This window comes from Malania oleifera, chromosome 7 (genome assembly GCF_029873635.1).
Source record: "Malania oleifera isolate guangnan ecotype guangnan chromosome 7, ASM2987363v1, whole genome shotgun sequence".
NCBI lineage: Eukaryota > Viridiplantae > Streptophyta > Magnoliopsida > Santalales > Ximeniaceae > Malania > Malania oleifera.
Window position 1 is genome coordinate 58,976,979 of NC_080423.1, and position 27,284 is coordinate 59,004,262.

Here is a 27,284-nt window from a genome sequence, read left to right on the forward strand (position 1 = left end):
CTTGTAGCCGCATTCTCGACAAGTTGAACGTGAATGAAGTTTTCTTCATAGAGAATTCTCAGTTTTCTTTACTTGTTCTTGAATGAACTAAGAACTTATCAAACGCCAAACATTTGTGGCGTTCTCACCAAATTTAGATTCTTGAAACAAGATTTCAACAGGTTTCAGCGGGTCTAGATCATCTTAACTTGATTCTTGGCGTTCTTAGGTAAGTTTTCAATTTGTTTATGTGCTCAAGGGATTCCGATCTCACGGGTTCATATCATTTGGTATCAGAGGTCAGGCTCCAAATCAGGTCAAATTTATCCTTTTTAATTCTTGCATTTGGTTTTTTTTGTTTTTCTCTTGGGCGTGTTCTAGGGTTTTCTTTTTGATCAACAATTCCTTCTTCATTTTTGCTAATTTCGTGTGTTTGAATTCAGATCTATGATTTTCACAATTGATTACTCGTGTCCTTGATTCAAGAATTTAGATCTGCAAATTCTTTAATTGATAACACGAATCTTTCCTTTAATTTCCGAAAACAATCAAGCTTGCTCCTTTAAGCCCAAAACAAGTCTATGAGGACCAACTGAAGCTGAAAAGTGAGATTGAGCAAAAAAGAAAGGGTGAGGCCGAAACAAAAGAAAGAAAAATGAGAGAAAATAAAAATGAGGGTGAGGCCGAAATCTCGAAAAAAAAAGAGTGAAAAAGAAATAGAGAGGTGGTTGAGAATAAAGAAAAGATAGTGAAGCCACGAGAGAGAAAAAGAGAGAGTGGAAAAGAAAATAGAGAGGTGACTGAGAATAAAGAAAAGAGAGTGGAGCCATGAGAGAAAAATGAAAGAGAACCTGCAGAGAGAAAAGAAAAGACAACGATGAGTTTTTATGCAAAGGAGAATGAGATTAAGAGGGCCTTCTTAGCAAACCAGCCTATGATTTTTCTCATTTACAAAGAATCTTATCTTAATCTTGATGAAATTAACCAATCTCTTCCTAGTTTGGTTGTTTCTTTGTTGCAAGAGTTCGAAGATGTATTTCCGGAGGAGATCGAATATGTATTTCCAGAGGAGATGTCGAGTGGATTACCGCCCATTAGAGGCATTAAGCATCAAATTGATTTTGTACCTTGAGTTGTTATTCCAAACCAATCAGCCTATAGGAGTAATCCGAAGGAGACACAGGAGCTTTAAAGGCAAGTTGAAGATTTGATGAGCAAGGGGTACGTGAGAGAGAGCATGAGCCCATGTGCAATACTAGTGCTACTAGTGCCAAAGAAGGATGAGACTTGGAGGATGTGAGTTGATTGCAGAGCGGTCAACAATATTACGGTAAAGTATCGTCATCTCATTCCTAGATTAGATGATATGCTCGATGAATTGCATGGCTCATGTATTTTCAATAAAATAGATCTTTAAAGTAGATACCATCAAATTAGAATGAAAGAGGGAGACGAATGGAAAACTGCTTTTAAGACTAAATGTGGACTTTATGAATGGTTGGTTATGCCATTTGGACTTACAAATGCGCCTAGTACTTTCATGAGATTAATGAACCATGTATTACGTGCGTTCATAGGCAAATTTGTAGTCGTGTACTTTGATGATATCCTAGTGTACAGCAAGAACTTAGATGAACATATTGAGCATTTGAGATGTGTGTTTGATGTGTTGAGATGTGATAAGTTGTATGCTAATTTTAAGAAATGTACCTTCTGTATGGAAAAAGTTGTTTTTCTTGGTTATGCTGTTAGTACTAAAGGTATTGAGGTGGATGAAGAGAAAGTCAAGGCCATCAAGGAGTGGCCAACGCCTAAAGGCATCACTGAGGTAAGAAGCTTTCATGGTTTAGCTAGCTTTTATAGTCGTTTTGTTAAGGATTTTAGCACCATTGTTGCACCACCCACTGAAATAATTAAAAAAAAATGTTGGATTTCATTGGGTGATTGATCAAGCAAATGCATTTGCTACTATTAAAGAAAGGTTATGTTTTGCACCTATGTTAGCATTACTTGACTTTAACAAAACTTTTGAGATTGAATGTGATGCCTGAGGAATAGGAATTGTAGTCGTTTTGATGCAGGATAGGCAGCCCGTAGCTTTCTTCAATGAGAAGCTAAGTGGGGCGGCCTTGAATTACCCCACTTATGACAAAGAACTTTATGCTCTTGTTTGCGCTCTAGATACGTGGCAGCACTACCTTTGGCCTAAGGACTTTGTGATCCACACTGATCATGAATCATTGAAGCATCTCAAGGGTCAAGGTAAATTAATTAAGAGACATGCTAGATGCATGGAATACATCGAGACCTTTCCTTATGTCATTCGTTACAAGCAAGGTAAGGAAAATATTGTTGCTGATGCTTTATCACGGAGGTATGTACTTCTTACTTTTATGAGTGCTAAAATGCTTGGGTTTGAATATATGAAAGACGTGTATGCCAATGACGCTGATTTTTCTAATGTGCACATGGTGTGTGATAAAGCGGCATTTGGTAAGTTTTACAAGCATGATGGTTATTTGTTTAAATAAAGCAAATTGGGTGTGACAAACTGTTCAATGCGTGAATTATTGGTGCGTAAGGCAATGGGACACTTTGGTGTCAGAAAAACCTTAGAAATTTTACATGAACATTTCTTTTGGCCTAGGATGAGAAGAGATGTCACTCGAATATGTAGTAGGTGCATTACATGTAGAAAGGCCAAATCTAAGGTTTTACCACAAGGGTTGTATACACCCTTACCCATTCCTAGTGAGCCATGGGTGAACATATCTATGGACTTTGTTTTGGGGCTTCCTAGGACAAAAACGGGTAGAGATTATATTTTTGTGCTAGAGGACAGGTAAAATGGCACATTTCATTCCATGCCATAAAACAGATGATGCCACAAACATAGCTGATTTGTTTTTCAAGGAAATAGTGTGACTCCATGGTGTACCTAGGAGTATCGTTTCTTATAGGGATGTTAAATTCCTTAGGAACTTTTGGAATGTTTTTTGGGGAAAATTATGTACCAAACTTTTATTTTCCACTACTTGTCATCCACAGACTGATGGATTGACTGAAGTAGTCAACAAGACTAACTCAACTCTTATGCACTATCATTCAAAAGAATTTAAAAACTTGGGAGGACTGTTTGCCATTTATAGAGTTTGCATATAATAGGACTATGCATGCTACTACTTCCTATTCTCCCTTTGAAATTGTTTATGGTTTTAAACCACTTACTCCTTTAGATTTGATGCCTTTACCTATTGATGAAAGGAGTGGTTTGGATGGACACAAGAAGGCCGAATTGGTGAAGTCAATTCATGAGAGGCTATGGCTTCAAATTGCGCAGAAGAATGAAAAGTTTGCTTCCCAAGCAAATAAAGGGCGAATGCATGTCATCTTTGAACCAGGAGATTGTCTTTGGGTTCACATGCACGAAGAAAGATTCCCAACCCATAGAAGGACTAAATTGCATCCTCGAGGAAAAGGACCTTTCCAAATCCATGAGAAAATTAATGATAATGCTTATAAAGTGGATCTTCCAGGTGAGTATAATGTATTTGCTACTTTCAATATTTCTGATCTTTCTCTTTCTCCTTTTGATGTAGATGACGATTCGAGGTCGAATCCTTTTGAGGAGAGGGGGAATGATGGGCACCATAGTGGACCGAGTCTTAGAGATCCCTTGCAAGTTCCAGATGGGCCAATCACAAGGTCAAAAGCTAAGAAGATCAAGGAAGCAATGCAAGGATTGGTGCAATCCACTTGCCGAGTTAGCAAATTTATCAAGCAAGACCCCAACATTCAAGATGGGCTTGAAAGAAGAAGAACCAACTTTAATCCATGTGATACAAGCTACATAGGGAGGCAGTATAGCCTAGTGGTTTAGTGTAGACTCTTTATTTCATTAAGTATAAGCGTGTGGGCCTATTTTATGTTTCTATGGTTGTAGGCGTTTAGGCCTATTTAATTTATTAGGTGGGCTTGTTTTATTAGTTTTAGGCGTATGGTTAGGGTGTTTTGGGCTTGAGATGTTCAGTTCATGTCTTTTAATTGCTATAGGCCTTAGTTGGCCCTAGGGTTTCATCGAGGGGTTCAAAAACAGACTTGTAGCCACATTCTCCACAAGTTGAACGTGAATGAAGTTTTCTTCATAGAGAATTCTTAGTTTTCTCTACTTGTTCTTGAATGAACTAAGAACTTATCAAAGGCCAAACCTTTGTGGTGTTCTCACCGAATCTAGGTTTTTGAAACAAGATTTCAACAGGTCTAGATCATCTTGACTTGACTCTTGGCGTTCTTGGGTAAGTTTTCAATTTGTTTGTGGGTTCAAGGAATTCCGATCTCACTGGTTCACATCAATCCAGGAGAGACAAAAACATCGCGAAATAAAGAGCCCAAATTACCACCAACAATAATTGGAAGAGTACTGCCATCAGCAATCTGAATATTTTGCGTGCCTTTATACTTATGAACACCATGGAGACCCATCATACTACCAGTCTTATGATTAGAAGCGCCTAAATCAACAATCCAAGAAGTTGAGTCAGTAGTCATACCTTGCAAGCCTAAGGTCGTAAAAGCAGACACAATCATCTGTTGGACCATTGCTGGTGTGAGAATAGATGAGTCAGAGCTTACAGTGGGTGGTGCAGAAGAAGAAGACGAAGAAGAGGACTGAACACCAGCCTGAAAAGCTTGGGATTGATGATTTTGAGGCTACACTCGACAGACTTTGATGATATGGCCTTCTTTCTTGCAATAGTTACAAACTTTCCTAGGACAGTTACGAGCAATATAACCAAACTCCTTGCAACTGAAACACTGCAACTTGTTCCTCCCTCTCCTTTGTGCTAAATATGCTACATTCACAGCCTTAGAAAATACCTTCTCAGAAGTCATACCCATCTGAGTGGATAACCGTTGTTCTTCACACAATAGATCTCCCAAACAAATATCCAAAGAAGGAACCGGATTACGGTTCAATAAACTAGCTCGAACAGGCTCAAATTCAAGTCGAAGTTTTATCAAAAACTGATCGCGTTGACTCTCAGCATGAACTACTTGAAGAGCTGCAAGTGTCATAGGGGGAACCTTAGCATGAACAATAACAAAATACTCGCTCCAAAGATTAATAAAACCAGAATAAAATTGTTCAATAGGTAAATTACCATGTACGTAATTACTAATTTCCAACTCCAATTGGAACTTCCAAGCATTGTGATCTTAGTGGTAAATACGGTGGAGATATTCCCACATAACCTAAGTCGTAGTAAAATAGCGAAGATTGGCCACGAGGTGAGATTCAATCATCCCCAAAAGCCAAGAGATCACCTTAGCATCCTTGACGTCCCATTGTGCAAATTCCTTTTCATCAGTGGGAACTTGAGTAGAACTATCAATAGGATTTGAAAATTCGTTCCCTTTCAAGAACATTTTAAATTGGAATTCCCATGTAATGAAATTCTTTTCAGTAAATCGAACAATAGTCTTTTCAATAGACATGATGAAAGGCACTAAAAAAATAAGCCCAAGCAGTCAACCAAATAAACGACAAGCCTAACTCAAATCAGGTCCAAATCCAAATATTAAAAGGTCCACAGACACAACCAAATTACAAAAGCCCATCATAAATTTAAAATAAATAAATAAAATAAAAGCCAGATCAAGCACAGAAGCCTAACTCGAAATACCTGCCCTGTGTGAAAAACGACACAATAGAGCAAGAAACACAGCACCTTCATCGATCACACCAGGAGTTGAAGCTCCTGACCACCACAGAAACTGCCGACAGCCACAAAGATGTGCAGCCACCATGAGAAAAAAACACCAAGATGAGTAGCCCACAACGAAGGACAGCATGCACAACTAAAAAAAATTCCGGCAGCCCCAAACAAAACTCAAAACCACCAAAGTGGACACCACAGAGAAGGTCGATGCCCACGAAAAGCAAGAAAGAACTTGCTGAAACCGAGGGAAAGAAGAAGAAAGAAAAAAAAAAACAAACAGCGAAGAGAATCGCGCCCAGTGAGTAAGACCAAAACGACGGAATCAGAAGAGGGGCTCTGATACCATGTTTATTTTGGTCTGATTGCCCTTTCCATCAGCTTTGCTTTCATTATATAGAAGAGATTTACATAGCTGTTGCCTGATTTTCAGCACCTAAATGCTGCCAGATTTTCAGCATTATTTACAGCCTAATTGCCTGATTTTCAACACTTAAATGCTTCCAGATTTTCAGCATTATTTACAGCCTAATCAGCATTATTTACAGCCTAATTGCCTGAATTATCTCCGTTAACAATCATTACCACTTTAAAGAGAGCCTAATCTACGTCTAGGTCCAGTAGACAAAAGGTCAGTCTCCCATTGGTCTAGAAGCCAAAGCAAAGTACAGTTACACAAGGGAAAGGTATCAACACCCCAGCACACCCACTCCACAAACATTACCTTAGTAACTGTAGAAGGTTTCAAACTTAAATCAAACATGTACTTAGTTTCCTTCATTGAAAATTTTATGTTACCTTCCATATAAATATTGATCCACCCCTTGACACTCTAGTATCTCAGTCAAGTACATAGAGTTTCTCTCACCTAACGAATCTCAAAAGGATGCAATTGCCCCACTTTCAAGTTTTGTCATCGGGCTGATTAGTATAGGGTTTTCAAGATTAAACATGAGATATTCATATGAGAATAAATTGAATAATGAAGTAAGATCTATCAATTAAGTAAGAAGAGCAACCCAAAAAATGCCAAAATAGGAAAAAAGGTCCATGAAGTAAACACAAGAATAGCAACTTAACTCATAGCATTCAAAAGAGATCATATTTGAAAAAGGTGGGTGCAATAATCTTTTTTTTTTTTTTATATAAAAAAAAAAAAGAAAGAAAGTAAAATGCTCACTTTACCCTTAAGTTTTTAAAATTTACAAATTTTGCCACCGCCCATGAGCAGCGACTATTAATAAGTAGTCAAAAAGTAATCTCAAGTTACTTTCCAAAAAGCACTTATTACCCCCCACCCCCCAAAAAAAGAAAAAAAAAGTAGTATTGGAAAAGTACTTTTTGCAATAAGTACTTATTCCAGAGCAAGCAAAACAGCACTATCTTTAACAAGTACTTATTTCAATTATTTTTAGCATAACTATTTTTTTAAGACATTCCAAACAGGGGCTAGGTCATCACCCTTCTCAGCACAAAGAATCACAATTTGCTACCTACATAACCTATGATGCAGATCTTTTAATCTTCTCAAAATAAGGTGTTCAATGCTCTCTAAAGGAATACCAAGGCACTTAACCAAACTGTGCCCCAAAAGAATACCGAGACACTCAACCAAACTGTGGCCACAATCAGCCAGATTCAAAAGATGCTCCCTGCTGCCATCCAGCTACAAAATAGTCCACCAGATCCTTCATCTCCTCTAATCAACCCCACTCTGCATGAGGGTAATGATAATCCTCCCACTCACAGAACTTCTTGAGAGCATGGTAGTCTTGCTCTTCCACCCAAGAGAGATCCATCCCTTTTGAATCATGCATCAAATGCCTAAGTACAGCCTCCAAGAGATGCTATCCTACCCATCCATTGCACTTCTCTACTATTCACAAGCCCAAGTTAGGGGGTCCATCCTTCACGCCCCACTAAACCTTACGCCATGCCTTTGACTCCTGCAACTACCAACTTAACACCTTATATCACTAAGAAGGAATTGTATACAATTCTAGAACAAGCAACATAGATCCATTCTCCCACTAGATTGGCTTTCAAGTTCCCTTACACTTCTCAAGTTGCTGCTAAGCCATATCCCAAAGACTGTTTGAATCCTAAATTTGGATTCTTCTATATATAATAATTAGCAGTGATGGCAGTTATTGTGAGAACATGGACAAGATGTTAAAATACCCTTTTTCTGAAACCTGACTATTGGTGGTGGTGAGAATGACAGTGAGCACAGAATACTGTTGATCTAGAACAAACAAATTGTTAATCAAGTATGAGTTTTAATTACTCATGTAATGTTGATAAAAAAGACTCTTAATATAGATCAAGTATGTATCCCCACAAATTTTAGAATGCGCAAGAAGAAAAACATCATTCTTGCTGATAGGCAATGGAGAATTCTCCTGATTATTGTGACAAATTGAGCTATTCTGGTTAGGACCTTGTGGGAAGGCATTCTCCATAGGGTTTGATCAGATGATAAAATGAGGCTCTCTTAGCCTGAAGCTGATTTCAAATGGATGGGGAAAAGTAGCAGAAGCCTCGGGATGGTGGTTGCTCCTTCAGGCCTTGAAGAAGGCATTTAATTGCAGGGAAGGAAGTGCCTTGGACAGTGGAGGGGATGGCTGGAGTGATGGCAATCACACTCAGCAAGAAATTCGAGTCTACTATAGGCATACACATCATACAGGGTCTTTATGAATATCTAGGGTTTTATAATTCAAATATTTGACAATTATATTTCGCTCTATTTTTAGGGATTTGATATTATGTTGTATTAATTAGGATTTAATATTAACTCCTAGAAATTGTTTACTTATTAGTATTAGGAGAAAGCCAATATAAAGGCTTGATGTGTAACCATGAAGTATAGAATGAAAAATAGAGCATTCAGCCCTAATTGAGTTCTGTCTACATTTTTATTCTCCCTTTTAATTCCTTGTTTATTTTCCTATTATTTTATCCTATTTTCCTGCATCCTTCTCTTTTGCCAATCATTCCTGCATCAATTTGGTATCAGAAGTCCCATATCGATCCCCCACCACAACTTCGGGCAGCCACTATTGGGAGTCACCAGCCACTCTGCCATCCAGCATCCTAGCCCTGCTGCATCATATCTTCAGCCAATAGACACTTATCTTCGCAAACAGTCACAGGCCCAGCACCAGCAACATGAAATCCTTTCCATTCATCATTATAAAAATAAAACAATACCACTTCCAAAACTCCAGCTACACCAAATATGACCCCAAGCTTCACCAATTAATACATACAAACCCTAATTCCTCTTCATCAAACAACTGCATTGAAACAATAATCACCAAACAATCCATCACATACAGATAACCCAATTGATCTGCAGCATTGCAGGTGAAGACAAAAGAGGTCAAGAAGCAGTTTCACAAAAAAAACAAAACGTTGTTAATGTTGGTCACTGCCAGAACTGAGCAGAGGTAGCAGAGAGCAAGAAAAAAAAAAATGTTGCTGCTGCATTGCTGATGCTGCTACTGCATCACCACCATCTTCATCCTCGATTGAGAAGCAAACCAACTTCTGTGCTGAATCCCAAATCATCCATGGGAGTCTCCTTTCTCTTCAATCATATGCCACAACCAGAGCACCAAGGTCTCCGAAGCTTCACCAACAATAATCACAGCACTACAAGCTACCTGGCGTGCATCTCCACCACTGCATACTTATGGCTCTGCCATCTTTCATCTGCATGTGCAATTGAAGGTAAGAATCACAAACCCATGTAAAGCCCCACCCTCTTACTTTCTCTTGTTAAAACCTTATTCCCTTCCTAGAAAGAGCGGCAAAGCCCAGCCCACAACCAGATTTTAAGATAAACGGATCCACCTATAAAACTCAAACCAAAACTATTGATTAGGCCAATTCAAAATGTACCCAAAGCAAGACTGACCCAGAGTCAATGTCATTTGATCCAATTCATTCTTAGGGACAAAAAATAAAATTAAAATAAAAAGACCAAGAAAAAAAAATTTTAAAAACAGAGTGGGCGAGAGAGAGAGAGAGAGAAGAAGAAGAAGAAGAAGAAGAAGATTGATCCTCCAGCTTGGATGAAGGTGCACCCTACGACCTTGCTACCTTAAATGCAAGAAGTTGAAGAGATCCTTGCAGGCTGAGAGTTCACATCATCAAGGCAACGATGGTACAAGTTCTTAGTAAAGTGGAAGGACCTTGAAGATTAAGAAAACAAACGGATGTCAGCTGAAGACATGCAACAGTTTACGGATACATAGTGTCAAAATCAATCTACAAGGACGTTGACCGCATAAAGGGGGAGAATGTCACTAATAAAGCTTGTTTAGGACTTTATGGTTGCCAATGATCGCTTGTCTTGCATGCATTGGGTGGCTAACCATCAAGTAAATACTACGTAGGGTTTATTTTTTGAATATAGTAAAGCCTTAATGAAAACAAAGAGTAATGTTTCCTAGTTCTAGAGTAGGAATCATATAGAAAGCTCTTTAGAGGAGGGTGAGTGTTCATCAATTATTGTATAGCTCACTAGCTTTTGTAAAAATGTTTAACCCACTTATTTCACTCACTAAATACACGTTGCATATGAAGACATAATAAGATGAATTGTGTTTACTACTTAACCCGTTTTTACTTTCATGCTAGCTTACTACTTTCACACAATTTGTATTTGATGGTTGTGAAAATGTTCATGAGGTGAGTTTACAATTTACTTTTGGCTAACTAGTGAAGCTTAGATGCTACAACTAGTGTTGCAAAGCCCTTCACATGGCATGAAGTGTTTGAACCTTGAGAGTAGGCTTGGGGTCTCAAGTGGATAAGCATTTTGAATATGATCCACAACTCAACAAAGGGAAGAAGATGAGATAAGTTTAGCTCTGGATAATATGAATCTCATAGACCATCCATCTAATTATATATTAAGTCCTAGTGAAATAGCCTAATTACAACCACTCTTAACAACTTTACCCATAAGACCAAAGATAATTCTTCATGAATTTTACACTTATAGACTAGCTTCCAAAACTCACACTTACGATCAATGACTGTTAAAACTATCTATAAAAGCAATGAAATCAGCAAGTTCTTTAATGTGGAATTCTCTCTTCATTATTTCTTATGAATGTCCCACACAAACAAGTTGAATTATTGAAATAAAATATTTAAGATCTCCATCAAGGAAAAGAAGGTAAGGATGTGAAGAAAAAAGTTATAAAAAACCAGCAAACTAGCACACAGTGTATTAAGGAGTAATGATCAAGACATAGTGATGTTTAAATTATTGTCTCACATATTTAAAGGAGTAGCAAAGGCTGAGAGAAGCAAAATTACACGTTAAAGAGGTTCATTTATAATTAATTTTCCCTTTTATTTCATTTGTCTTTGTTTTAGTATCATCAGTCATCATGTTTCAAATTTCAGATTCCTAAAAAGAAAAGCGAAAATATTGCAACAATTGGATGAAGTAACTTCACTAATTTCATTTTAACATCCTCAAAAATATCTTAATCAAAAACAGTAACATAGATTACAAATATAAGCAATTGACTTCTAGCATGAAAGTCACATGTAGAAACATTGGAACAAATACTCCATACTTATTTCACATTATAAGTGGCAATGACCGTTCTAGTGATAGTTACATTTATTGTTAAATTCTAGTGAAAAATAAGAAAGTTCTAAAAATGAATTTTTAATATAAGAACTAGCACAATGGTGGTGATTTAACGACAGGAGAAATCTATAATGATCCGCATTGGGGGACTCCTTGTGCAAGCTTGATATGCATGATAAGCATCAAATTGAAGCAAAAGCTTAAGCCATTTGGTGTTGGTCCGTCCTATCCATGTATATAAGCCACTCCACCTCCACTCCCTTTTCCAATGTGGAACAACTCATACAAGTGGAAATTTTCAAGAATTCCAACACCCCCCCCCCCCCCACCATCTTGTGATTTCTCGAACTCTACCACTTCCCCTATGGGGAGCAAGCCCAATTCTCCAACACTTAAGCCCATACAAGTGGAAATTTTCAACAATTCCGCCCCTCCTCCCCCCTCCACTTGTGATCTCTAGAACTCTCCCGCCTCCTATTGGAAAAGGGGAGATATGGAGGTGATGGTCAAAGCACAAAAACCCAAGACAAACCTTCTCCTAATCCAATTAACACTAAGTACAATAATTAATTACCCAATAATCTGAAATAATCAGCAGCCAAAAAATACATATCAACCACACAATCATAACGGGAACACCAAATTTACGTGGAAAACCCTTTAGTTTGAGGGGAAAGACAACGGGACCAAAGTCCACTTTCAATCTCCCACTATGTCAAATAGTAGGTTGCAATAGGTCTTCTTCAATTACAACTAGAGGCATACATCAACTAAATTCATGAAGAACAAGAAATTCTTGGCATACAAATTAACATGAATCATCACCAACAAAAGGTAAGATCTCACCAAAAACAGAGGGTGCTGTCCAATCCATGAAAACCAATGCAAATGACCTCCAAATGACAATCAAACCGATCAGATTGAAGAAAGACAAGTCATGGACATGGGGTCAAATATTCAGCTCGATCGGATGGCAAATCACCATCTGATTGTGATGATCAATCTGAATGCACAGGCACCTCTAACCCCTACTTTCATCCTGTTTTCTTCCTACTTTTCTCTCATCTTTCTCCCTTCATGGCTCTAACCATAATGCAGGAAAATTGGAGTAACTCTCAACCATAACTTTCTTTATTTTGCTACCTTTAATTTCTCCAAATATGATCAATCATCTTCCAATCAAATTACAATTAATTATGTAATGAATCAATCATTCCATAAAAACATCTAAGTGAGTTATTTTATAAAAACATCTAAGTGATTCATTACAATTAATTATGTAATGAATCAATCATTCCATAAAAACATCTAAGTGAGTTATTCCAAACCATAAAAAATCTTCTTCTTCCACTTAGGCAAGGAATCCACTTGGGCATTGGCCAAAACATTTTAGTAGACCAATCACATGCAAGCCATTCTCCACATAGGAGGGAAACCCAACACCTCCCCTATGGGAGCAAGCCCAATTCTCCAACAATTACTCAAGCGTGCCATGCCCCAAATGTGCCTCAAATTGTGTTCCATGTGCCTTCAAATCAATCCATTCAGATCCATTTACTTGACCTTGATGATCCTTATTCACCTCAGTCACACACTTTGTCCTCCAAGTGCTAGCACATCACGAGAATTAGCTTTTACACCTTATTTGCACTATTGCTTGCCTAGAGTTATGAGTCATTGGCTCTAATACCACCACTTCACTTTTAGCATAAGGGGAGTCTTTGTGCAAGCATGATATACAAGGGTGAGCACCAACTTGACCCAAAAGCTTAAGTCATTAGGTGTTGAACCCATCCATGTATATAAGTGACTTTTCCTCCATTCTCTTTCCCAATGTGGGACAATAACAAATGAAAATTTCCAACATTAAGTACAAGAGACTTATGATTTCGATGTAAATTAAACATACAACTATACAAGCATGTGAATTCTATAATTTATTTCTTTTATTGATATTGTGTTGAAATATTTTCTAAAATAATTGATTTTATGGGTTTTCAAAATCCTCCATTTATGAATTCTCTAAAGCATTCATGAGGAGTATTTAATGCTATGTGGGTTTGTCCCACAGGAAAGAGTGGAAAAGAAAAAGTCATTAATAAATGATAAGGTAGAATAATCTCTTAAAGTTGGTTAAGAGATAATGTTAGTGTGTACTTTAGTGCACCCTAGGACGGTGCGAAGATAGTGCTAGCGTGTACTCTAGTGCACCCTAGGACGGTGCTTCGCACAATCCGCACATGCGCATGTGCGTGCCGTGGGTTGTAGGGCGCTAGTGGCGCATTTAGTTGGCGCACAAGCACTTAGCACTTTGCACGCTTTTATCGTTGCGAGATTGTGACCATAGATCATGATTGAATGGCTTAAAATTAATCTTATATTTTTTTATAAATCAAGTGGTGCAATCTGAACAGTATAAATAATCTAATGGTCAGAATAAATGATTTTCCAGAATGTCTCAACCAGGGCGCGACCAGGAGACCTTGGAAGTGCGACCAGGTCTACTGAACATAAAGAAATAATTAAATATATTCCAGACTGTGTCAACCAAGGCTTCACCAGGGCGTGACCAGGTCGATGCCTAGTGCAACCAGGTTAACACCTAGTCGACTTCAGAAATCTGCTTCGTGAATGGCTTTTCATGAAATAGATTTGAACAAATGTAACCTTTCGAAAAAGCCATAATTCTGTCTATTTAAAGATAGAATTTACTCCATGAAAATATAAAAATATTCAATCATTCTCTCTTTCTCTTTCTCTCATAAGGCTTTTACAAATTATATTTTCTTCAATCCTGGGTTCTATTTTCTGCAGAAATAGAATTCCAAAAATATGTTCAAGTTCCTCTAAGGGTGTTTGTGATCAGTTTTTCGTTTGTGTATAACGCAAACTGATATCAGATTATATTATGGGCTTCATTGTATCCTGAAAACATATTTGCTAACTCAATACACACTGATTTGGTGGGAGCAAATAACGTTTTAAGGAAAACAACATTGCAACGTGCCTTGAAGCATTTTCAATTCTAAAGCATTTTATACATTTGTTATTCTACATTCTTAAAACGTTATTATTAAATGGTTGGTTCTTCAACCTTAAGGGAATTCGCTACGGATTTTGTCAAACTTGATGGAAGTAATTTCAAGCGCTGGCTGAAAAAGATGCACTTTCTTCTTGCGAGTCTCAAAGTGGTGTATGTTCTGACCATCCCCCAAACCTGCTATGAATGAGAATGAGACTTTGGCTCAAGGACGTGCAAGGCTAGAATGGGAACAAGATGATTTATATGTGCAAAGGCCACATTTGCAATTTAATGGCAAACAATTTGTTCGACCTATATTAGAATATGGCTACAGCAAAAGAGTTGTGGGATGCACTTGAGGCTAAGTATTTCACAAATGATGCGACTGGTAAAAAATTTCTGACTGAAAAATTTTTCGATTATACCATGCTTGATAGTAGGCCTGTTGTAGAGTAGTTTCAAGAAATTATGCATATCCTTAACCAGTTTAATCAACACAGTATGAAAATGGATGAATGCATTTCTATTTCGTCTATTATTGATAAGTTACCTCCATCCTGGCAAGATGTTAGAAAATCTTCGAAACACAAGAAGGAAATGTCTCTTGAACAACTAGGCCAACATTTCCAAGTTGAGGAAGTGTTTAAGCAGAACCAAAAAGGTGCAAAAGAGCATACTTCCAAAGTTCATATGATGGAAGAAGGAGGCAGTTCTAAACAGCCCCAACATCCCAAAATAGGGAATCTGAAGAGGAAGTTCAATTCTGTCAAAAATCAAAATAAGAAAAAGAGAGGTTCATGCTTCCATTGTGGAAAACCTGGACACTGCAAAAGTGAGTGTCATCTTCTCAAGAAAAAGCAAGATGGAACAATCTCTAACAAGTTTGTGGCTATGATTTCTGAAATCAATGCTACTGAAGATGACTGTACATGGTGGATTGACTCAGGTGCGACAAGGCATGTTTGCAAAGACAAGTGTTCATTCTCGTATGAACCGGTGGAAAATGGCAATGTTCTCTACATGGGAAATTCGTCCACTGCTGTAGTCAAAGGCAAAGGAGATGTCACTTTTAAATTTACTACTGGAAAAAGTTTAACTCTCACTTATGCATACCATGTACCAGAAATTAGGAAGAATTTAGTTTATGGAAGCCTACTTAATAAGTTTGGCTTTAAGTTAGTGTTTGAATCTGACAAATTTGTACTCTCCAAGGGTGGAGTCTTTGTGGGAAAAGGTTATACGTATGAGGGTATGTTTAAGCTTAATATCAATAAAGTGAATGTTTCTGTTTATATTGTTGATTCACTTTCTTTATGGCAAAATCATTTAGGACATTAATACTACAAAATTGCATGATATGGCTAATATGGAATTAAAACCAAAATAGCCAGAAAACCTTTTCCTAACAAAATTGCTAGAATTTCTTCTTTACTTCAATTAGTGCATAGTGATGTATGTGATTTGCATGGTACACCTACCATAGGAGGCAAAAAATATTTTGTAACATTTAAAGATGATTTCTCTAGATTTTGTTATGTTTATCTTACGCATACTAAAGATGAAGTAATAGATAAACTTAAGGTTTATAAGGCAAAAGTTGAAAACCAATGTGACACTAAGATAAAGTGTCTTAGATCGGATAGAGGAGGTGAATATTACTTCCCCACCTATTGTGAATCTATAGGTGTGATACATGAAACTTCTGCAGCATATACTCCACAACAAAATGGAGTGGCAGAAAGGAAAAACCAAACATTGGTTGAAATGGTCAATGCCATGATGTCAAATGCAGGACTAAGTAGTGGTTATTGGGGTGAAGCCTTACTAACTGCTTGTCATATATTAAACAGAGTTCCTTTTAAGAGGACTAGGACTTCTCCATATGAGTTATGGAAGAAAAGGAAGCCTTATTTAAAAAATCTTAAGATTTGGGGCTGTAGAGCAATTGTAAGGCTTCCTGAACCTAAAATAAAGAAATTAGGTGAGCGAGGAATAGAATGTGTATTCCTTGGCTATGCTGAACATAGCAAAGCTTACAAATTCTTGGTAATTGAACCAAATGATTCTATAGGAGTTAATTTAGCGATAGAATCTAGAGATGCAGAATTCCATGAAAATAAGTTCACTTCCATACAAAAGGTTAGTGATCAAAATATATCAGTGGAGACTTTGAAAACACTTTGTACTAATGGTGAACCTTCTGAACCTAGTGAACCTAGGAGGAGTAAGGAGAGGAGAACAACTAAGTCTTTTGGACTAGACTTCATAATCTACCTAGTTGAAGGTACTAGAGAATCACACTCTAGACAAACTATAATTTCACCAAATGTGGAATAAGATCCCCTTACTTATGGAGAGGCAATGAAGTCTCAAGATTCTACATTTTGGAATGATGAAATGGATTCTATTATGGGTAATAAAACCTGGAAATTGGTTGATTTACCTCCTGGATCAAAACCAATAGGTTTTAAATGGATCTTCAAAAAGAAAATGAAGGTAGATGGAACAATTGACAAGTTCAAAGCAAGGTTAGTAGCTGAAGGCTTTACACAAAAGGAACGCATAGACTACTTTGATACTTATGCTCCAGTTACTAGGATTGCAACTATAAGAGTCGTGTTTGCCTTAGCTTCACTATGACTGCAAACCTGTTAGCACACATTTTGATCACTATGACTGCAAAATACTATATTGAAAAATACTAAAAAAGTTTAATCACTATGACTGCAAACCTGTTAGCACACATTTTGATGCAAATTTGAAATTATATCCTAACATTGGTAGAGTAGTATATCAGCTAGAATAAGCTAGAGTTATTGGTTGCTTGATGTATGCTATGACTTCTACTAGACCTGATATTGCATTTGCTATAGGTAAACTTAGTAGATATACTAGTAATCCGAGTGATATTCATTGGCATGCTATATATAGAGTGTTAAAGTATTTGAAATATACTATGGATTATGGCATACATTATGAAGGATATCCTACTATTTTAGAAAGATCCACAGATGTCAGTTGGATCACTGATCGTAATGATCATACATCAACCAGTGGGTGAATATTCACCTTTGGTGGATGAGCTATGTCCTGGGGTTCAAAGAAGCAAAGCCTTATAACAGATTCCACTATGGCATCAGAATTTGTGGCTTTAGCTTCTTGTAGCAAAAGGCTAAGAATTTGCTATCAGAGATTCCATTTTGGCCAAAGCCTATGCCGTCTATATCTTTGCATTGTGACAATGAGGCAACTTTGTCACGAGCATATAGTAATATATATAATGGTAAAACCAGACATATTGGGCTAAGACATAGTTATGTGAGGCAGTTAATTACTGATGGTGTAATTACCATAGATTTTGTGAGATTAAGCCAAAATTTGGCTGATCCATTAACAAAAGGACTTGCAAGAGGCATGGTCTGGAAAACATCAAAAGGGATGGGACTTAAATCCATAACCCATAGTCACCGATGATGGAAACTCGACTCAACACTTGAAATTTTCAAGCTCTTGAGTTTAATGAGCAAAGTAAATCATATGTAGTGACTAGAAGCACTAAAATGTACGTGTCACATAATTCATCCCAAGGAAAATAGTGATTTGTACCTATAATGTGAAAAAGGTGAACCTTAAGCTTTTAATAGGATTATAACAGGTTGTGTGAGGCACTTTAATTACAGGAGTACCTTTGATAAACCTACCTATATGAGTGTCAGAATTGGTGCTGCTTTCTATGAGAAATGGATTCATCTCAAGAGAACTTATTAAATTGGGATATAGACGCAAGACCAATCCATGCGTCAGCTTTTGGTAACACCCAAAGATCTGATAATTTGTGTGTGATATGTATCCGGTTAATCAAAATAGGATTGCTAGTTCAAAGTTCGTCTACTATGTAATCCTGATTAACTTTGATATGTATTCACTAAGTGAAGGTTCAAGTTCTAAACACACCTTCATTTGTGCATAAATTTTTCTCTTATCTGAATAAATTGTTTTTCATCTATATTTTGAAAATGGTGGGGGAATGTTGAAATATTTTCTAAAATAATCGATTTAATGGGTTTTCAAAATCTTCCATTTATGAATTCTCTAAAGCATTCATGAGGAGTATTTAATGCTATGTGGGTTTGTCCCACATTGGAAAGAGTGGAAGAGGAAAAGTCATTAATAAATGATAGGGTGGAATAATTTCTTAAAATTGGTTAAGAGATAGTGCTAGTGTGCACTCTAATGTACCCTACGACGGTGCTTCACACCGTTGCACACGCGCGCGCGCGTGCTATAGGCTGTAGGGCGCTAGTAGTGCATTTAGTTGGCGCACAAGCACTTTGCACTTTGCACGCTTACATCGTCGCGAGATCGTGACCGTAGATCATGATCGGATGGCTTAAAATTAATCTTATATTTTTTATAAGATTAAGTGGTGCAATTTGAACCGTATAAATAATCTAATGGTCAGAATAATTGATTTTCCCAAATTTCTCGACCAAGGCATGACCAGAAGACCTTGGAAGTGCGACCAGGTCTACTGAACACAAAAAAAATAATTAAATATATTCCAAAATGTGTCGACCAAGGCTTGACCAAGGCGCGACCAGGTCGACGGCTAGTGCAACCAAGTCGACACCTAGTTGACTTCACAAATCTACTTCGCGAATGGTTGTTAATGAAACAGATTTGAACAGATGTAACCTTTCGAAAAAGACATAGTCTATTTAAAGACAGAATTTACTTCATGAAAATGTAGAAATATTCAATCATTCTCTCTTTCTCTTTCTCTTTCTCTTTCTCTTTCTCTTTCTCTCATAAGGCTTTTACAAATTATATTTTCTTCAATCCTGGGTTCTGTTTTCTGCAGAAATAGAATTCTAGAAATTTGTTTAGATTTCTCTAAGAGTGTTTGTGATCAGTTTTTCGTTTATGTATAACACAAACTGATATCAGATTATATTCTAGGCTTCATTGTATTCTGAAAATGTATTTGCTGACTCAATACACACCGATCTGGTGGGGGCAAATAACGTTTTAAGGAAAACGATATTAGCTTGTCTTAAAGCGTTTTCTGTTCTACATCATTTTATACATTTGTTATTCTACATGTTGAGAACCATCAATTCAATCTCCACCTCTTTAACAAAATTAGTTCCCATGTTAATTTCTGGGGTTTTTTGCAAATTCAATCCAAAGACAAATGTCAAACAAGCATTAAAAATATAGTTAGAAGGTCCCTGAGAAAAGGATAACTTGATTAAAATGGGATGAGTGATTGAGCAAATGATTCAAAATTTCTTTATACCAACAAAAGGAGGAAAGTTCTTATCAAAGATTGAACAATGTTCAGTAAACATAATGAAGCATTCACTCAATTACAGTTTAAACTTTAATATATCTGGACGAGTAATGTACCGTGGAAGACCATTACACACACACACACACACAAAGCTGCAAATAATGAGTAGACCTTGCCTACAAAGAGAATCGGACCAAATGGAATAACATAACTTACATGAGAAGGCGATGGCAACATTGTAATTACAACATCACTCATTTCTGCAACTCTAGAAGGTGTGTCTCTTGTCTGAACCCCCTTGACTGCGAAAGCCTTCATTACATTATGGTTGCTGGGGGGGACACAAAACAAAATTCCTTACATGCTCACAGCAGAAATGCAAAATGAATCTAAGATGATTGAATAAGAACAAAGACAACAGCTAGCAGGCTTCATGAATATGAAAAGAAAAATATGCTAATCCTACCACATATGCAACCATCTCTAAACGCATACACAAAATAAAATGGAATTCATGTAAAATTGATAGTCACACACAATAACTGCAAGAATGGTAGAATACATTACCAGTCATGAACAGTGAGTTGGTATCCAGCTTTAATTAGATTATTCGCCATATGGTACCCCATGTTTCCCAGCCCAATAAATCCCACACTCTGTGGTGCACCAATAGAAAAAAAAATTACATACGCTAATTCCCAAGAAAACTTTGAGCGAGAGAGAGAGAGAGAGAGAGAGAGAGAGATTTGTATTATTTTACCAATTAATACACACAAACCGAGGTACACGGGGAGAGGGCGAGAGAGAAAGAGAGAGAGAACATGAAGACCATGATCTCCCTCAAACAGCAGATATAGAATTTTCATAACAAGGAAACGTGAACAATTTCTTCAAGAACTTAAATACAGATTTGGAAAGAAATTTGAATTATAACAAAGGAAAGCGCACAACAGGGTTTGACTATGCATCTTTTAAGCTCAAATTACCCAACCTACTAGTTTCAGGGGAAGGGGATGGAGATGTTGGGTTCACAATCCACTGATCAAAGCCAAACAGAAGAAAATTAGAGGCTTACCTCAAACTGGGATGAAAGTTTGGACGAAGAGAATCTGCAAGTTGAAGATGGATTAAATGGAGAAGTAATGAGAGTGTACATGCACTTCGAAAAGGCCTGCAACGATCTCACTCTGTAAAATGCCATTGCTGTTTGCTAGCTCACGCCGCTCAGGCACCCACCCGATAAGGACGAAGCTTATATTTAGTTTGTCGCGTGTCCAAAAAGAAGGTAACAGCTGACAGCAGAGAAAACAAAATACGCCAGAGCTGGCCAGCTCTTGTTTTGTTTATTTGCTTTTCATTTTTAACTTTTTATTTTATTTTATTTTTTCCATAAATGTTTAGCATAAAGTGGTCTAAAAACTAAGAGGTTATTTAATATAATTTCTGTTTTATTTTTTATTTTCCTTGTTGTAAAGTCTAAAAATGAGTTAATGAAAATGCATTTGTTAGTTTTATATTTCTATTTTTAGAAAAATCAAAAATCAAATTGTATGGTTTTAATTATTGTGGCAACATGTTATATTACTTTAATATCTATCACTTAGTCTATACAAAATTTCGATTAAATTAGGAAAAAATGACTTCGTAAATTTAAAATATAATCAAAATAAAATTATTCAAAAAATTTTAATTTTTAAAAAATTATTTCTACTATTTTTCAATTGTCATGTACAATAGAGTTGCTCTCAAATCATTAAAAGTGAATTTAAAAATATAATAGTTAATTAATTAATTATAATTAATTTTTATTTTTATTTTTATTATAATACTTTTTATTTATATTCTTTGACATTTTATTATTTTAATCATATTTATATATATGACATACATTAAAGTTGAGCTTAGGTGAATCAAGAGGTTGGACACATGGTGTCTCTTGGTTTATCTGGCTATCCCAAATTTCGTCTCTTGGTTTATCTGGTTACCTCAAATTTCGTTCAAGGCGAATGGTCATAGTTATGGGTCAAGTTTGAGTGTTCTAGTTTCATGAGTTTTTTCTATTGTAAGTTGTGTGTGACTTATATAAATTCTCAAATGTTCTTTTTGTTCTTAAGTTATTTTCCTTCAGTCTACTTCTCAAATGTTGGTAGTGAGAAGGATGCATCAATATGCTGCAAACTTTGGGCTTTGCGTACAAGAATCCCCTTAGCCCTTTGCCATTTGATCCATTAAGCATTGAATGCAAAGATGAGTGATAGGAAAATGTCTTGCAATATAAGAAAAGGGATTTGTCTAAGGTCAAGGTATTTTCATTGTTTTGGTTGTTTTTTGTGTTTTTTATTGCCAAGGGTAGTGTTATAGATCAAGCCCCAAATTTTGACTTCTTGTATTTGTCGCTTTGATTGTGTTGTTGTAACGACCCAGAAATTACACCATTTCTTTTTATATAAAATATAAATTACTCTGATACTCGTGTAACACTTGCTATAACATCTCAGGTCCCAGATGAGCATGAGGTATCCCTGAACACAAATTGACACACCTATTCAGCGGAAAACATAAAGTCATACATCCATATTTAAAATACTAGAATTTAGTGTTTCCAAACCATACATACATCTTTACACATCACCCCAGAATCATATGTTCAAAAATACAATCCCTTGAATACACTTACCCTATAAATAGGACAGTACAAAAGATCTCTCTATCTGCGAGCTTGATCTGCTCGCCTAGTTAGATCACTTGAAATATGTTAAACCACTAGGATGAGACAACGCTCAGTAAGAGGAAATATACTATTACTAGTGTGTAGCGACTGAGTTTCATAAATATTAAATTGACAATATTTGAAACTGTAAAAGCTAGTAAATCAATATACAATATAACTTGCATTTATCATAGTTTAAAGTATAACTGCAATATCTGAGTTTTCTACTTTTCATACTTCTAGTATCATATTATATCTGCTGATATTCTACAAATCTGTATACATATACATAGTTGAGATGTTTACCTTGGAAAAACTGTACATCATGATTTAACCCCTCATAATAAGGTTGTGTGGCCCATAGGCGAGACTTAATCTTGGTTAGCCAACTAGATAAGTCAACTATACTTCACCAATCCTCAGTCCGGCCAAATTGCAACCTCTCCTAGGCTCGGAATTGTTAACTACCTCGTCAAATCGGCCACCTCAACCCGGTCTTCTGGGGAGTCTACAATTACTCTAGGCACGGTTAACGAAAACCATCCACACATTATCTAATATAGGCGGTTGCACTCTGATTTATACTAACTATGGTACCGTGCTCTGCTAACTAAACGTAACTTTATTCATCAGGGTTTGATACTGTATATACTATTTCTATAGATATCCTACTACTTTCATCATGTTTCCAAAATAACCATAACACTATAAATCTAATCAAAAAATACTATAATATCTGACTAAAACAATTGTAATATCTAACTATAATATTTGTAATATCTGACTGTAATATCTAACTGTCTTATCTGACTGAATAATCTGTAATGTCTGAGTGTTATGATTTTGGAAAGCATGACATTCTGTAAATACTATAAAATACTTGTTTGTATAATATTTGTAAAATATCTATCTGGTAAACATCTATTTGTAAAATATATTTGTCTATATATATATATACATTGTAAATCATGATATTATGAAAAACTATATACATTTTGTACTTAACAAATATCTACTCAGGCCACACAATTAATAAAACTCATATTCTGAAATCTGTAAAACTGTATAATTTATACCCTATACCTTTATAAACAAATACTATAATTTACTGATAATAATTCTGAATTTACTAGCATAGCAAATTTCCCTTACCTAACTGGCTGGAAGGCTCGCGTCCAACTTATCCTCACGCTCACAACATATTATCCCCAAAATCCTGAAATAATACATATATATACATATTTCCAATAAATCAACTATATTTCTCCAAACCTACATACTCGTAATTTTCTGAATTATAATTTACCTGGGCTCCTAGAAATATTCACTGCGGTCCCCAACCTATGTCTGCAGGGTTCCAAAAACACCCTAGTCCTGAAAATATAATTTCCTAATTTATTTCACTAAACTTCAGTATATTCCCATATTACTCAAAATTTAAACTCAAATAAGCCTAATAAAACTGAAAATACCCAAATAATCTACTTACCCTGGTTTTGGGATGGTGCTCAAGTTGGCCAAACCAACAATTTACTCCAACAGACTTGTAGAGAATCTCCCCAAGATCAATGTGGTGACTTCGGATTGTTGAAACTAGGAGAGATGGAGCAAGAAATGTAGAGAGAAGTGAGAGGAACCAAGTAGGAGAAAGAGAGGAATGAGGAAAAATAATTTTCTCCCACTAAATCCTGATTTTCTGCTACTTATAGACGTTTTGTCACGTGGCCTCGCCAACAAGCTACATCACCTCGTCGATGAGTTTAAGAAGGAAATTCGTTGACGAGCACCTAACCCTCGTTGACGAGTTTCAGGCCCCGAAAATGACCCCTCGCTAAACTCTCGTCAATGAGCCCAAGAAGACTTTTCCGCGTTTGTCAACGAGGCCCTACTGTGTCCCCCTTTTAAAATTCTTTTTCCCTCTATTTTCTTTATTATTTAATTTCCATAATTATTCAGGTTACTACATTCTCCCCTCTTTATAAAATTTCATCCTCAAAATTTATTATCTATATTGAACATCATCTTTTGAGGAAATTAGGCTACTTATTTTATTACTTACCCTCACTTATGGTGGAGGAATACCGTGGTTACATTCAAGGTTCTGGGAGATTACAAATATACTCATAAAAGAAAATTCTCCCAAAACCAAAACACTACCTACGCTATAATCTAAAATACAACTATACATTCACCATTTTCTATTAATTAAAATAAAACTGCTGTTATTTTGAATAATACTGACTATTACTGTATCCCACTAAATTGGTGTGGGTATTCTGTTTGATTTTCTCTTCAAGCTCCCACGAAACTTCTTCTATGGCATGATTCCTCCACAGGACTTTAACTAGCTGAATTTTCTTAGTACGCAATTCTTGTTCCTTCCTGTCTAAGATCTACACCGGTGCTTCCTCATATGTCAGTGAAACCCTAAGCTATATCTCTACATAACTAATCACGTGGAAAGGGTCTGGAACGTATTTCCTCAACATGGAAACCGGAAATATGTCGTGAATTCTAAATAGGGTTGATGATCGAGCTAGCATGTAAGCAACTGATCCCACTCTCTCAAGTATTTCAAATGGGCCAATGTACCTAAAGCTCAGCTTACCCTTATTTTCAAATCCCATAACTCCTCTCAGTGGAGCTACCCTAAAAAATACCCGATCTCCCACATCAAACTCTAACTCCCGGCGACGAGTATCTACGTAACTTTTCTACCGACTCTGAACTGTACTAATCCTGTCTTTAATTAGTTGAATTTTATCGTATGCCTGCTGTACCAATTTTGGTCTCAGAACTCCCCTCTCACCCACTTCATCACAGTACAGTGGAGAATGACACCTTTTATCATATAATGTCTTGTATGGTGCCATACCGATGTTGACCTGAAAATTATTATTATATGCGAACTCAACCAGCGGCAAATACTGGGTCCATCTACCCCCAAAATCCAGCACACAAGCTCACAGCATATCCTCAAAGTATTTGAATCTTCCTCTTGGTATGCCCATCAGTATGAGGATGAAAAGATGTGTTGAATGCTAATTGTGACCCCATGGCCTAATAAAAATTTTTCCAAAATCGTGATGTAAATCGGGGGTCACGGTCTGAGACTATGGATACCGGAACTCCATGGGAACGCACTATCTCTTGAATGTACAATTTTGCTAGCCTGTCCATAGAATAGTTTATTTTAATAGGGATGAAGTGAGCAGTCTTCATCAATCGATCTATGACCACCCAAATAGTGTTTTGTCTCTGTCACGCTGGTGGTAGCCCTGTCACAAAATCCATGAAGACGTGATCCCATTTCCATTTAAGGATGTAGAGTGGCTGCAATTGTCTCCCAAGTCTCTAGTGCTTAGCCTTTATCTACTGGCACGTTAAGCACTACTTCGCGAATTTAGCAATGTCCCTCTTCATGCTGCTCCACTAGAAATATTCACGTATGTAACGTCCCGAACCTTTAAACCTAGGTCTGGCACGTTATACCTGATAAAATCCCTAATAATCCATAATCAACATATACGTAGCGGAAAACATAAATATAATCTCCATACATATAATACCATAATACCAGAGTTCACTAATTCCTATCTATAATCCATAATAATCATCCATCACCTGTATTTCCATAAATTTACATAACTCCCAAAACATTTCAGTATTTTCACAATCATTCCTCACTCAACAGCCTTAAAACATAAAGACATAAAACATAAATGATTACATTCCCCAAAGCATTATCAATATATACCTTTTCTTTAAATACTCCTAAAAAAAGTCTAAAAACCCTCGAGCTCTTTAAGCCCGGCCTCGAGGATGTCTTGAAAAAGAAATAATCATATTCGGGTGAGACATATCTCAGTAAGGGAAGAAATAATATATTAAACACAGCGTGTGGCTAATATGAGATATATAAATATCATTTTAATAACATTTGCAAATCATTAACTTAATACCGAAATCATTCTCTGAACCTACCAATCACATGCAAAGGTTTAACCCACAAGATTACCCAAGGATAGGGGTGATTACCTGCCCATACAAGTAGCACCCCTCTACTCTAATGCATAGGTAACCCTAAGGTCACAACTAAAGCATATTAGGACATTCACCTTACTCAGTAAACTCTCAAGTGTTAACTTGATCTCGTACTCACGCATTCAACAATAGTTTATCAGCAAAGGCCCTAAGGATAGGGAAATTTACCCATCCATACAAGTAGGTTCCCTCTGCCCTAGTACGTTATGCGGCTACTGCCACATCTGTAGTTACTAGTGCACTCGCCTTACTCTGCAAGCTCCCAGGTGAAAGGTACGCCTCGCCCAATCATAACATGTTCTATGTACATACATACTTCTAATATCATAATACATCATTCTTTCTATCATTATTCAATCATACACATCTGTTCATATTCATATCTTAACATTGCATTGCATTTCACTTTAAGTGACTCTTTCCCATTTGTATCATTCATGTTTCACATTTCATTTCATTGCATTGTCATTCCATTATCATTTCATTGCATAATATTTTCATTTCATTCCTTCGTACTACAGCTGGTCTTTAGCCATCATCAGTTAGTCCACATAGAAATGCGCTAGAATCTGCTAACATAACTCCTTTTAGATGTCATCAGTTAGTCCACATAGAAATGAGCTAGATCTACTAACATGGTTGTCTTTCAGCTGTCTTACATTTACATGGTTGCATTTAACATATACAGGCAACATTTTTCATATCACATTTTATTCATAATGTCTTACTTACTTAGCCTGCATTTCATACATTTAACATATATTTGCACAGAATCTCATGTCACACAATTTAATAGTAAAAATTCATACATATTCCTGTAAAATAGGCCAACCCACATTTAACATTTATATGCTGAAAAAATATTTTCCATTTCTTACATAATTATCCAAAAAATTCATTCC

At 36.5% G+C, this 27,284-nt stretch overlaps 1 protein-coding gene across 3 annotated transcripts in view; it reads right to left on the bottom strand.

The window, feature by feature from the left end:
- LOC131160336 (probable 3-hydroxyisobutyrate dehydrogenase, mitochondrial) overlaps positions 1 to 20,942 on the bottom strand; it is a 126,355-nt gene extending 105,413 nt beyond the window's left edge. The window contains exons 1-3 of one of the 3 annotated variants that reach the window (XM_058115928.1): positions 20,704 to 20,942; positions 20,196 to 20,284; positions 19,845 to 19,959 (exon numbers count right to left, since the gene is read on the bottom strand). In XM_058115928.1, the coding sequence (XP_057971911.1) occupies positions 19,845 to 19,959; positions 20,196 to 20,284; positions 20,704 to 20,829 (330 nt within the window). In that variant the 5' untranslated portion in view covers positions 20,830 to 20,942. The remainder of the gene's footprint in view (positions 1 to 19,844; positions 19,960 to 20,195; positions 20,285 to 20,703) is intronic. The other 2 variants (XM_058115929.1, XM_058115930.1) reach the window with 2 other exon arrangements.
- Positions 20,943 to 27,284: the final 6,342 nt, after the last annotated feature.